At 37.3% G+C, this 13,701-nt stretch overlaps 2 protein-coding genes across 7 annotated transcripts; both read left to right on the forward strand.

Moving 5' to 3' along the window:
- The first annotated feature begins 799 nt into the window (after positions 1-799).
- LOC121989651 (outer envelope pore protein 24, chloroplastic-like) lies at positions 800-9,691 on the forward strand. 5 transcript variants are annotated; one of them, XM_042543827.1, is made up of 8 exons: positions 800-1,072; positions 1,157-1,309; positions 2,063-2,168; positions 2,837-3,019; positions 3,657-4,130; positions 4,210-4,293; positions 4,389-4,481; positions 4,935-5,091. In XM_042543827.1, the coding sequence occupies exons 2-7, from the start codon at positions 1,250-1,252 to the stop codon at positions 4,445-4,447; spliced, it is 966 nt and encodes a 321-aa protein (XP_042399761.1). In that variant the 5' UTR covers positions 800-1,072; positions 1,157-1,249; the 3' UTR covers positions 4,448-4,481; positions 4,935-5,091. The 5 variants fall into 5 exon arrangements, with proteins under 5 accessions (XP_042399761.1, XP_042399760.1, XP_042399763.1 ...); XM_042543826.1 differs by having other exon boundaries at positions 4,942-5,091; XM_042543829.1 differs by having other exon boundaries at positions 801-1,072; positions 4,392-4,481.
- A 688-nt stretch (positions 9,692-10,379) lies between these two features.
- On the forward strand, positions 10,380-13,331 carry LOC121989652 (phosphopantothenoylcysteine decarboxylase-like). 2 transcript variants are annotated; one of them, XM_042543831.1, is made up of 3 exons: positions 10,380-10,503; positions 12,357-12,708; positions 12,797-13,331. In XM_042543831.1, exons 2-3 carry the CDS (start codon positions 12,400-12,402, stop codon positions 13,085-13,087), a joined length of 600 nt encoding a protein of 199 aa, XP_042399765.1. In that variant the 5' UTR covers positions 10,380-10,503; positions 12,357-12,399; the 3' UTR covers positions 13,088-13,331. The 2 variants fall into 2 exon arrangements, with proteins under 2 accessions (XP_042399765.1, XP_042399766.1); XM_042543832.1 differs by having other exon boundaries at positions 10,409-10,503; positions 12,395-12,708.
- The last annotated feature ends 370 nt before the right edge of the window (positions 13,332-13,701 follow it).

Genomic DNA, 13,701 nt, shown 5'->3' on the forward strand with positions numbered 1-13,701 from the left:
TCAAATAAAAAAATATAAAAAGTGAGACGATATCCTTACGTAACTAGGGTTCGAATGGTATATTAGAATCAAGCAATTCAAATTACTTATGAACCTCTAAAATTTGAGCGGGTTATCTTAATTATTTTTTAAAATTAATTATAATATTTAGTGGATCGCTTTAATATTTTTAAAATAGAGAGAGGCAATTTGTTTACCCAGCTCGTAACAGGAAACTTCTGTGGGGTCCACGCACGTTGGCATTTCTGTGCAACTGCTATAACTAGAGCACCCGAATTCTTAAATATTTTTTTATAATTTCATCAATTAAATATCACATTCCTTAAACATCTTAAATTCTATAATTAAATATTCCATAAATCAAATATTTATAAAACTTATCTATTAAATACTCTACTATCAAATATTCTAAATTCTACCATTAAATATATTTTTAATTTTTAAAAAAAATTAAAAAGAGAAATCATCGTTTTAAGATGACTTCAAATCTCTTTTATAATATCTCCTTCCAATAAAATCTTCTCTGTAAGTGTAATATCTCCTTTAAATAAAAAATATTATTTTTAATTTAAAAAAAATAAAGAAAGAAATCATCGTTTTAAGATGACTTCAAATCTCTTTTATAATATCTCCTTCCAATAAAATCTCTCCTGTAACATCCCGTTTAAATAAAAAATATTTAAGATCCGAAATATATAGAAAAATATCTCCTATAAATATTTCCTATTTTATATTTTATGCTCTTTTTAGACGAGAGGAGGCCTATAAATTTCAAAATCGGCGGACAATTTTTTCACGATAATATACATCTGCCATCACCGCCGTCCAATCGCCGCCTTTGGGGTTCGTAGTCTACGTGGCGCGATCAGGTCTCTGTACTCTCCACCCGGGAAGGAAGATCGACGACGTCATCTCCTCCAGCTTTCCTCCACTCCATCGGCTTCCCAGGATCCCATCCCGCTCGATGCCCTACCCGCCCACGGCCCCCAATTCCAGCAGCAAATGCTCACCGTGAATCAGAAGCCTACGAATCAGAGAGGCCGAATCGAGAATCCCGCTCTCTCGCCGAAAGGTAAAGCGGCCCTTAATGCTCGGTGGATTATCGTTGTCTTTCGTGGTTCAGTGTGTTTACTATGGTTTGCTGTTTGCTCATCAGGTCTTCGTTCTCTGTGATCGTGACTGGTATGCGATCGAGCGCGTAGCGGGACACTGTGTTTTGTGCAAGATTCGATTTTTGAAGCCTTTGGGTATGAAGCGCAAGATGTCGAGCCGAGAAGTCAGGAAGGTTTCCCGTCAGGATATACAATTAGTAAGCAGACTTTTGAATTTGGTTCCGCGATATTAGCAGTTAATTTGGATTTTCCCCGGCTTGCTGTTTCTAAATTTAGTGCAACAAGTGGCCTAAAAACTTGTTCACTGGCTATCATTGCTTCTTTAAATCTTCTGGTCGCTGATTGTGAGCTGAAGTGGTTCTTGCATCACTTGCGTATTTACCTTGCAAAATTTGAACTCTTGAAATCTTTCTGTTGTCAATACGAAGTTGACTACATGATCTTATTCTGTAATATTCACACGGGTATGTCTCGTCTGTTCATTAGGTGTGCAATATATTTGAATTTAAATGACATTACATCTTATTATTAGGTCAGAAACAGGAAATTAAATTCTGTTCAATTGTTGTACTATTAGTAATCTGATTAAATGCATAACATCCTATTGGTGAATTTGCATATTCTTGTTAGAATAGAGTTCTATATTTTCTTGTTAGTTGTTACTCACTACCAGATAATATGATTTAGCTACCATGCTTTAGTGACACCCAAACTCTATTTTATGGCCAGATGGATGAGCATGATGAACAATTCTGTTGGCTTTATTCGATTTCTAATTCTGACTTGCCTGCTTACTTTTATACTTTAAGATAACTGCATAGAGATGATACGCTGATTATAAAATATATGCACCTTATTTGTCTTTTTTTTTTAATGTTAGAGATAAATAGTTGCTTTACATTCATTTTCTGAGTGAAAGGTCTGCTCCATCTTGCCTTATGAATTTTCAGGTTCAGAATCTTATTGAACGATGCCTTCAACTACACATGAAACAGAAAGAAGTAGTGGACACTTTGTCTCTCCAAGCAAAGATAGAGCCTAGTTTCACTGAACTTGGTAATTCTGAACAAATCATCCTATTTTGTTGAAATTCATCATTTTTATGGGATTGTGTTTGTCGGATTATTTATGTGGATTCGACAAATTATTTGATGTATAGATTATTTCCACACTTGCGACATTCATATTTGTCTAGTGTTTTGTTGTTACTACGATCAATAATAATCTGTGTTTGTCCCAATTGTCAAGGGGTCAGCTACATGGACCTTGTCTTTACTCTTAAAAGGCTATATTTTTAGTGACAACCAAACCTCTTTATATCGTTTTTAGTTATATTATCTAGAATTTTCTTTTATCTCTCTGTACACCTTACATCTTCAATTGTTTTTGTTTAATTATTGTATCTGTAGGTCATCAACATATCCATGCATTCCTAACTTCCTTTTGCTACCATTTTATCGTCTTTTATAGTTTGCTCTGTGATAGCAATTTTTTGATTTTGTCATGCCAAGAAACTCCATTTATCTCAATCTTTGTTATTCTTTCTTATACATGCTATTCCCTAACTGCCCAACAACCTGATTTAGAATGTATGACTGCAATACTATTGTCTTGTAAAAACTTGTTAATATTGCCATTAAAATCACCAGATTTGACATATTTTATTTGATTTAATTTTTTAATTAGTGTGTTTTAATTGAGCTTCATGTTTTATTGCTGTGCAGTCTGGCAAAAGCTTGAGGAGGAGAACCAAGAGTTTTTCAAAGCATATCATCTTAGACTGATCCTTAAAAACCAAATAATTGTCTTCAATAACCTTCTTGAGAAACAGGTTGAGCTTATGCGGAAAGCATGCCTTCCAGGAGATGTTGTCTTACCCTTTACCAATGGCTCTAATTCTCTAGCTTGTATGTCTATTTCATGTTTTTTTATTGTTGTCGATTTCCTTTACTACTATATGGAATTTGCCTTTATGTCACTGTATTTTAAATTCTCTAGTTAGACAAAGAGTCGAAGGTAAAGTGAAACGAAACACATAGCATAGTCAAATGTTGTTAAAATTTAATAGTGATCTTGGAAAATTCCAATTGGTTGGATATTTTTGTACATAATTTGCTTTGCTTGGTCTCATCTATAATCAATCATTTGATCATGGCCTTCATGCTCAAGCCATTAGCACTGACTATTCTTGTTACAGGAAGAAGGAAGATTTCACCATTATCGAAGAACAATAGGATGCCATATGGAGTGTGATTTTTAAACAATAGGGACATATGAGAATGATATTAGGCATTGTAATTGTATAATGATACATGGAATATCATAGAGATATTGGATGTGCTAGAAAGATTGGATGCTTGAATAGAGAACATTTGAGTCGGTAATAGGGCTATTCTGCTATTGAAGAGGCATCTTCACCAATTTTTTTTTTTAACTATTTAAATAAATCGGTTGTTCTCAGTTATTATCAAGAGAAGATTTAACCAGTTGCATGACATTATTTCTATTGTAGAAAAATCTAACTCTATTATTCTTTTTTTCCAGCTCATCAAACTCCATCGTGCTATTTGTCTCAACCTGCATCCACTTTTTCAAGGCCAGATTCCATGCCTTTCAATGGCGATTTTTCAAGTGCTCTTGTAAATGCTGGGCCTTTGGGGCAACCTGAAAACTGTCTGGGCAATGATCCATCAATTCTCGTTGGGAGCATGAATGCATCTACAAGTGTGTTTTCGTCACATAAAGATCGCATTGGGAGGATTCCAGATATGAATGGGATGACAGTAAAGCCAGAGCCAATCTATTCAATTGATGAATTTCCCTTTGGTAATGATAATGGCATCTTCGAACCACAACCACTCGCAGATGCTTCAGTTGGATCCTTTAGTAGCTCAGAGTTGACTGAACAGCATATACACAATTCTCTCCTTGATGTGGATACATCTTCACTTGGGTTTAGTCAGATGCCCAGAAACTTCAGCTTTTTAGATCTAACAGATGTCTTCAATAATTGCGCTGGTTTTTTCTAACCACAACGCACATATATTATATATTTTTAATGACATTCTAATAATTTATTTGTCCTTTTCTGTTCTAGATATATTAGAGAATTACTCAACGTCTCCTTATATTCCAGCCGATTCAAATAATTTTTCAAGTTCTCCATCAAGGGAATTTAAAGGTATTATGTTGCTATGTGCTTCCTTCTTTCCCTGTTCATGTCTAGGCATTTTACCACCTTGAATGATGTGTTGTCTCTCTCTTAATCTTTTTAAGAAGACTCCGGTGGGCTCGACACCAAATCTGAAGGAGTCAATTTTGAGGACTTTTTTTAACTGACTGACCGAATGCCATGTGCCATCGTCCAAGGTATTTTTTTTCCCCATCTGCGGACCAACCTACCTCCACTTTTTCATGAAGAGAATGAATCTTGATCACACGAACACAGAGATTAAATATAACAGGGAACTAGAGGATGCATTCCATTGCTAAACATTGCATAACTTGCTAGCAATAAAATAAGGGAATGATTCTTGATCACAGGAACATTTGCATACTTTGAACATGTGTGCCGGGAGATGCAAGCAATTGCATACAATTGTGTCAGACGTAGACACATCACATTATTCTGTAAATGTTGGCACAAGCATTGAAATCTCCATATTATCACACAATTCACGTACATAATGCCTGTTCATGCATCATCAACTAACTCAAGAATAGGCGAAGCAACATGATCCGAGTTTCTTGTGCAGCCATTTTTTTCTTACACATTCGACAGGTTGGCCAGGCATCTGTATGTTCTAACTGACGCATTCTTAGTCTTCAGGCATCATTGAAGTTGACTAGCTCTAATGCCTCCGCTGTTAAATGCATCCTACTCTGCTTCTGCTGCTACTGCTACTGCTACTTGAAGAATCCTTCAAACATATCTATGTATCTAAGAACATATATATCAATGCATAAACGTTTTCTATTATATTTATCTCTACATCCGTTGTAATGTTTGTCTGGACACACTTTCTCTGCTGTGGCACTGTCTTTGGAGAGCACAGCAACAGTGAGAATGGCAGCACCAACGTGGTACTGCCCGTAGGATCTCATTAAAAAGCCTGTTCTGTATCTTAGCCAAGACAGGCGATCCAGGCCTGTCTTTTATGGGCGGGGCACACGATGCTCTACCACGAGGAATGGCTGGTCCAACCAACCGTCGAGTTCCGACGATATAATGGGGGATTCATTGCGACCGCCGCCGGCTCCGCTTCCTCCTCCTTCAACTCCGTCTCGATCGGGGCTTCTTCCCATAAGGGGCAAAAAGGGGAGAGGAAGAAGATGAAGGCCACGGTGAAGGGCCGGTACGAGGTCAACAAGAGTGCCGCCTCCGCCACCCTCGCTCTCCACGCCGGCGACGCCCGCCTTAAGGCCTCCGTTACAGAGGCCACATTCGCCAACGGCCCGTCCCTCGAAGACCTCGTCCTCTCCCTCGAGAAGCACGGCGCCTTCATCCTCGACTACAACGTCGCCGACAAGGCAAATTAACACCCTCCTCTTCCCCTTTCCTTCGATCTACCCGCCAACTGTTTGTCGTTATTTTCTCGTTCAGGATGTGAGGTTTCAGTTCATGAACTCGTTCAAGGCGGCGGATAAGACCATTAATTTGACCTACACGCACGCCAGAGCGGCCAACCGAACCGTGGTGGATGGGTCGTTGCTGTTCGATCCGGCGAACAAGGTTTCGTTGTGCTATGCGTTCGGGTCGGGGAACTGCAAGGTGAGGTATTGGTACGCCCACGGGGAGCTTAAGAGGACGGTGCTCGAGCCTTGCTATGATGTGTCGAAGAACGCTTGGGATTTTGCCTTGACGAGGAAGTTCAAAGGCGGTGACTCCCTGAAAGCGATTTACCATACGACAACTAAGAATCTTGGATTGGAGTGGAACAGGGATTCCCAGGAGAAAGGCTGCTTCAAGGTAATTCTTTGAGAAGACACTTGCACAAGTTGAATTTGTGGTTTAAATGTTAGTATACTATCTGAATTCTTTATACTCTACTAATTCGGAGTTAATACTCTGTCAGTCTGTCTTTATCAAATATTTGTCGGCATTTTCTTAGCATGACAATATTTTGATTCCCATTGTGTTCTCCTTGATGGAATTTCTGAAATTAATCAAAGCTTATCTCTAGTGTTTTGAGATGCATTCAAGAAATAACATGACTTGTCTCTTACAATCCAGCTGCTCCATATCTCTTTGAATTTTGATTTAGTATTTGAGTTAATGCTGTCATGTTGTGCCACTCTCCTTGTAAATCCAATTTTATTCTCTCTTTGGAAGAATGACTTATCAACATTGGTCATCTTGGTTCATGTTTCATGTCACATGACATGGTGCTGGGACATGTAGTTTTAGCAAACTCACCTTATAAACTAGTCATATTGAAGTGCCAACCTTGGCAAAATGACTAAACGATATCATATTTTTGTCCGGGCGTTTCTTGCTAGCTGACCAGTGAAACACCTTGAAAATATGTTCAAATTTAGTTTGGCTTCGCCATGAGGGAAGATTGAATATTAAACCAATTTATTGTCTTTTCCTAATTTGTTAAACTTGTGAGTTATATGTATCTTGAGTATGGTTTCCAGGTCCTCATTTTTAACTGGTATGATTTGTAGGGATATGCCTGATGTGGGTGGGTGTGTGTTAGAACATGTTTCGTAAACATACGCAAGAGAAAATAAAATAATAATTCCTAATTATTACATCACAGACACCACACGCATACAAGGATACAACCTGTCAAACATGATCGCATAATTAAAATTTTACGAGAAATAAATTTACGCTAGGTATACCTTATGGATGACCTGTAACGAGAAGGCATCAACCGTAGCGACGTTGTCGAATCTCGCCTCTATTCGTATCCACACCGAACTCCTCAAGACAACTCCTTGACTACAAGCCTCTCCTTCGGAAGTTACTAGCCACGAGCGAAAAAGAGGGATCAAGAGGAAGAAGAAGAGAAGCACACAAGGGAGAGGTTTTCTCCCTTGTGGTGGTTACGACAACAAGAGGGAGCACCCTTTTGTTGGCGGCGGGAGAGAGAGGAGAGGGAGAGGAGGATTGAGTTTTTAAAAGCCAATCAGCCAAATAATGAAACTTGTATCTAATTCTCTCCCGATTACATCTATATATAATCCTCTTTAATGAGTTGGATTAGAAAGCTCAAATCCAACCTATTATCCTTAATAAAAAATTAGCTCATTAACTCCTTGGATTGGTTCACAACTAAACCAAGTTAGTTCATGACTAATTCATAAAAAAAATGTGGAACCGCCACATTAGCGGCCCCCCTAGAGCCGGTCCCACGGATATGGAGGGAGGTAAATGCAGGTACACAGGTGGAAAGTGCATGGCGGAGACGTTAATCCCAGGCAGTGACACCCCGAGGATCTACCCCTGGACCTTTCGGCCACAGAACCATGCACTCCCCATCTGTGCTACGCCCTGGGGACTAGTTCATGACTAATTCATGATTAAACAAAATATGGTTCAACTCTACCATAAGAGATCTAGCACATCCACGCTTCCATCATGACAAATATTTTCATATTTGTCTTATATATGGTCCAATCAAATATTTTTCTCTTGATCTAAGAATCGTATTCTTTAACTTGCTTTACGTCTTTTAGAGACTTGTTAGTGTGCGCGACCCAATAAGTTCCCGGTTTATCTTAGCCGTCCATAATTAACTACTTAATTATAGAACGATCATGAGTGACACCTAGTAGTATATCATGATCCCCAATTAGCCAGAAAATCATAGTTGATCTTAGAACTAATTCTAAATCCTTCAGCAGTTATATTGAGTCGTGTCTTGTTCCTTTCACTCGTCTTATATCCACTTGGTTCAGGACATGGTCTATGTGTCTATTCCCACTAGACTGATTACGTCACACCTAGCCCAAGTAATACTTTCTCGTTTTACGGATTCAAATTACTCGTATATGTGTCTAAAAGTCTCGCACTCTTAACATGTAATGTTTTGACCACAAATTTTGAGTAATAATCCTAACGAGAGTGGCCATAGGGTATACGTCTCCTCGCAAAGAGCGGTAAATCCTCTGTGAGCTATCCAAACATCTCCGGGCATTTTGACTTATACCCAATCATCCCGGGTCCATACCTCAATGAGGTGCTTGCTTAAGATGTCAAAGTATAAGTCTCCATGACTAAGATGACTTGTATACCTCAAGTCAAAGGAAGTTTGCACTCGAGCTACAGTAAGAGCTTCACAGACATATCCATATATAGATAATCATATGAAGTCTTACAGCGAATCACTCCAATGAACTAGTTACCATGACTAGCATCCACGTTTATCTCGACATCCCAATGTCTACGGCTAGTGAGAAAACAGTTGCTTGGCGAACCAAAGAGTATAACCCGTACTAGTTTTACAGAATTAATGATGTCCGAGTATATCAATTCGATGACTAGGGAAATTCTAATACGTTCATAATTATATATATAGAGATAATCACTAGTTGTGATCCAATCATAATTTCTCTTATGCTATGAATTATATTACGGACATTCAGTAGTTTAAGACAATCAAATATATAATATGTACTCAAATAGTGAATCTATATTTAGTAAAAATCACAAGACAATTGCTTTAGGACATCCTTCAAAATCTAACATGATTGACAACATGATCTCTGTTATGATTCTTGTGATATTCTTCATCTACCATTGGTGGTGCCCAAAGAAAGAAAGTTACTATAACCTATAATGCGAGACACCTCGATATTGTCTCGAAAGATTCGGTACTTGTGGCTTTTAACACTCTTTAGCAGTAAACCAAAAAATTACAGTGAGTTCTTATTCTCCACTAACACATATAAAATTACCCATAGTGCTGCGAGATTGGCCAATAGGGAATCAGTCATGTGTGAAGATGTAACACTGTGTAACCAAGATGCCTTTTTTATTCAAACTGCAGTCCTCACCTTGACCAACTTTTTAGTTTTTTTAATGTATGGAGTCTTTAGGTGTCCCTGAATTTAACATCTTATGGTTGTGGAAAATCCTATGTTTGTCTTTGCATGCATCTCTTTCGTCCATTCCGATCTACTAGCAGTTGTTCATATTTCTCATACTCGAGGGTAGTCTATCTCAAGAAAAATCTGTTGACCGTCACATTACTATTTCTTCAAACAAACAAGACAGTTAACAATGTAACCGGTTCGCAGTTGCAGTGATTTTGTCACTCAATTTTAGATGAGGACGACTTGATTAATAGTTTGGATGCAAAATACAGTGGCTTCTTCTTCTCATGAGTTTTTTTTTTTTTTTTTTCTTGTTTGCGTCTTCAGATATCAGCATCGTTCAATCTGGCAGAGAAGCAGGGGACTCCCACACTGATGGTGGAGAGTACCTGGAATTATGAAATATGAGCATGCAGGAGGAGTGATCTATTGAGTGGTAAATTATGTTAGTTTTTTATCCAATCATTTTCATCTGTACGTGCACTTTTATCTCAATCAATTCAGAGGGAGCAAATCATGAGACCGTGTTTGTCTTGTTTGTAACTTTAAGCTCTTGAAACGAGAGTAAATGAATTTTGTTTGAAGATATTTACTTTTCTGGCATGAATCTTTAGCTTTCTAATGTATTCTCGGAAGAGTAAATCTTGTTGGCCAGAATCTGACTAGTTAGAATTCTCTATCTTTCAATCATAATACATGCATATACATACATGTAATTAATATATACATATGATATTATTAAAATACTTTTGTACATGCATGTATGAATTTTAGCTGGTCAGATTCTGATCATTTAACATTACTCTTTTCGGAATAAGGAAATATGGGATGAGATGTGGGACTTTTGATCGTCTTCTAAATACTTCTTGATTGATCTTGATAGGTGATAAGAAATTTATAGACTGAATTGGTCATCTCAAATTTTAATTTGATGTTATTGATTTATTTATTTATTTTTATTTATCCAATGTAGTTAAAACTATACTTTCCAAAAGTCAAAATTCTTTAATTTGTTAACTCTATTTATTCTTCTATAATTTGATAAGGGATCAAATTTTGATAGAGTCAAATCTCGATTTACTTCCTCACGCTAGACAGATAATTTTGGAGGCCCTCGGTGAAGATTATCACAATAGTTTTCTATTATATCAAATATAAAAAACCAAAAAATTGTTTTTGTAATTTTTTTTTTAAAAAAAAATCCAACTAGCTGCCCAGTTCGATCCGCTTAGCCTATATCAGACGCGAGCCCCTCCTGCGCCGCCTCCTCCTCCTCCTCTCTCTCGCTCAATCGATCGGTGGGACTCGCGCAATGCTCCTTCTCACTTCCGCCATTCCTTCTGAGGTTTGCATTCTCTGCTCCAACTAGTAATCCCAATCATTTTCGCTTGTTCTTTTGTTAACATCATGTATTGGCTATCCTTGATCTCGTTGTTTTGCGAGAAAATAAATCTAATTCTCTTCGATGCCTAATTATGTTCGGTTCTCTAGTTAATTTGATTGCCCAGTAAAATTTAGGTTAAATTCTTTATCGTTTTTTGAGAAATAAGGTCGAATGCAGGAACTGTAGTAGATTAATTGGTTGATCTGTGAACTGTTCCCTAATTTTGAAGCGCGTCAAATTTCTGTTCCTCGCTTGTCTTTAGAGCATCCTTAGAGCTCAGGAAAAAGCTAATGGTTGCTGCGCATTCAAGTTTAAAAAGTTTCTTTTTGGCCCACAACTTACCATGCGAGGCTACATTGGGGTAATATAATCTCCCCCACTTCAGGCTTAATCGTGTCTATCAAGATTCAAAATCCAACTTAGCTACGCATCATCCTTAATGAAGAACGAAGCAAGACCAAATGGTGGCAACGCCAGGCATTGACAACTCTTTCCAATACCTGACCATGCGCAGATTCGGTCTGCTATAATACAACTGCCACAACCTGAGATATAATAGTTGAATCTTTGTTTTAGAAAAAATGAAGAATTTTGGCATATATCGTTAGTTTCAATATATATTAATTTCTTGTAATTAAGATCCATGCAAGCAGGAAGTATTTGGAGAATGACTAAAAGTTACTTATCTACAAGTGTTTTCCTACTTCCCCACAAATTCATAAGAACGAACAAGCAATACTTTCTCAACTGGACATACTGTTGCTATCTATCCACACTCTTACAGGCATGAGAACAACTGAAAAGCAATCCTATCCTTCTCATTTTGAATATACTACTCTCATTTGCTAGATGATGTTTGAGATAATAGAGTTGTCGTTCAATATCCACTGGCGCATTAGGACCTCATTGAAACTCTCTATATGACATCTGAACAGTGTTATTGTTCTATCTGAACCCTGATTTTTTTGTTAACTTAATCAATTTAATGATCTATCTGTTTTTTTTTTTTTGCCATCTTAGCAAATGAAAGAGAAAACAAGGCAAAACTCAGAGAACTTGTACCATACATCTTTCAGTTGATGATTGTTTTTGACAAAGAGGCTAGGAAAAATTGGGACTTCGATCATCTTACATTTTCCTAGTAAACAAGGCAAAGGATATCTTTCTTACTTTTTAATCCTCCAATGTCTTACCTTGCAAATAAACAAATGGGAGGGTTGATGTCTCACTTCCCCTCTCCTTGGTACTTCCTTTCCGAGCTAGCTTATGTTCCATCCACATATCCTTCTTCCCACGTGTACACAATATTTTTAGTTTCAGTAATATATTGGTTTGTATGAGGAAAGACTTGTTGGATCCATTGCATGCCCTTTAAAATGAAGACTAAGGCAGTTTATGGTTTGTTGATTTGTTCACCCCTTCCCATTATTGTACAGTTTGTGGATTTAAAAGTTTCACCTATCTTTGAGGATATTCTTTCTTGGGAAAGTTTTCACATTCTTTTTTTCCCCCTCAAACCGTTTCAATGCTACCTGGTAGCAACATAGAAGCTGGTTGGCATGAAGTGTAAAATGGTTCCTAAAGTTTGTAGCATTGGGGAAATCTATACCAATCCCTCTGAAGACTGCATAAATATGATAAATGATGCTATTCTCAAAACTCAAGTGATCGTATGAAGTCATCATTTCTTTGCTCTCTTGTATATAAATTGAAATGGTTTTCCATCCACAAATTTTATAAGTTATGATTAATGCCTATTCAATTTGCAAAAGTTGATAATTGTTCACCTTTTTGTTCATTTGTATTTGACGCAGTGGAAGAAAACTTTTCCTTTAATGTGATTCTACCTCAGATAATATGGAGCATCACAATTTTAAGCCCGCTAAACCGAGGATCCTTTTAGCTGTTTCTGGAAGTGTTGCTGCTATTAAATTTGAGATTTTATGTCGTTGCTTTTTGGAGTGGGCAGAAATTAGGGCTGTTGCTACCAAATCATCCTTGCATTTCATTGACAGGAGAGCACTACCTAGTAATGTGCCTTTTTACACGGACGAGGATGAATGGACTAGTTGGAAAAAGATTGGAGATGAGGTGTTGCACATTGAGCTTCGTAAATGGGCCGATATCATGGTGATTGCGCCACTTTCAGCAAATACTCTCGCTAAGGTAAAAAGTGAAAGGAATAGGGACTACTTGTTGTATTTGTTTCATCTTTTTGTTGTTTTGAGTATATTTATTTATTTATTTTTCACAGATTGCTGGAGGGTTGTGTGACAACCTACTAACATGCGTCGTGCGAGCATGGGATTACCGCAAGCCAATATATGTTGCTCCTGCTATGAACACCTGCATGTGGAACAACCCTTTTACAAAGCATCATCTGGAAGTAATTAGACGATTTGGTTTCCGTTTCCTTTCCGTCACCGATCCCATTACCAGGACACCAGCGTGTGGAGATCATGGAAACGGTTTAATGTTGGAACCTCATGTTATATTCAGTATCGTGAGGCTTTCATACAAGTCACTAGCTTCTGGGCCAAGTTGATTCTTAATCAAGTGATCTTCTATGCAAATTCTGTTATTTGGTTCAGTTTGTAATCATGAATCTTCAGCTTGTTTGATATGCAAGCGAATAGTCATTTTAGTTCTCTTGCTTGGACTTTCTCTTAAACTTTGTCCTAGATCCTACCTTTCGTAACAGGTAGCTTGAGACAGTTGTCTGGATCATATGTACCACTGCGAACAAGTTCGATATCGACTTCTTGTCCAATAACACAAGTTTACTTGAACATGGAAAATGTTAAATCCTCCTACACAATATTAAATTTTCTAAAAAATTATCAGATTATAAGTTAATTATCACCAAATTGATTTATTTTAAAATTTACACCTGAACAGAAGTTCAAAGTGCCTTCGTCAACGCCGACAACGTTGAGCATATCCATTCAACCTAAGTTTCTTCGCATTATCATAACTAGTGTCGCGGTGTTCAGCTGCTCACACACCATGATCACACAGTCATTATCCATGTATAAAAATGACTAATGAATCTTAAATTTATGTACTTAGATAGAATAAATGTATGTATCTAATTAATGATATATAATCTAGATATTTAAATAGTATGTATGTGAAGAGTTTAAAAAAGTCTTTTCTATA

The sequence above is a fragment of the Zingiber officinale genome, chromosome 6B (genome assembly GCF_018446385.1).
Source record: "Zingiber officinale cultivar Zhangliang chromosome 6B, Zo_v1.1, whole genome shotgun sequence".
In the NCBI taxonomy this organism is placed as follows: Eukaryota; Viridiplantae; Streptophyta; class Magnoliopsida; order Zingiberales; family Zingiberaceae; genus Zingiber; species Zingiber officinale.

Bases quoted from the DNA above. Each gene is read 5' to 3' on its own strand.
- LOC121989652 (XM_042543831.1), top strand. From the start codon at position 12,400: ATGGAGCATCACAATTTTAAGCCCGCTAAACCGAGGATCCTTTTAGCT. The intron at 12,709-12,796 runs GTAAAAAGTGAA...TATTTTTCACAG, and splicing joins CAGCAAATACTCTCGCTAAG to ATTGCTGGAGGGTTGTGTGA.
- LOC121989651 (XM_042543827.1), top strand. From the start codon at position 1,250: ATGAAGCGCAAGATGTCGAGCCGAGAAGTCAGGAAGGTTTCCCGTCAG. The intron at 1,310-2,062 runs GTAAGCAGACTT...ATGAATTTTCAG, and splicing joins CCCGTCAGGATATACAATTA to GTTCAGAATCTTATTGAACG. The intron at 2,169-2,836 runs GTAATTCTGAAC...ATTGCTGTGCAG, and splicing joins GCCTAGTTTCACTGAACTTG to TCTGGCAAAAGCTTGAGGAG.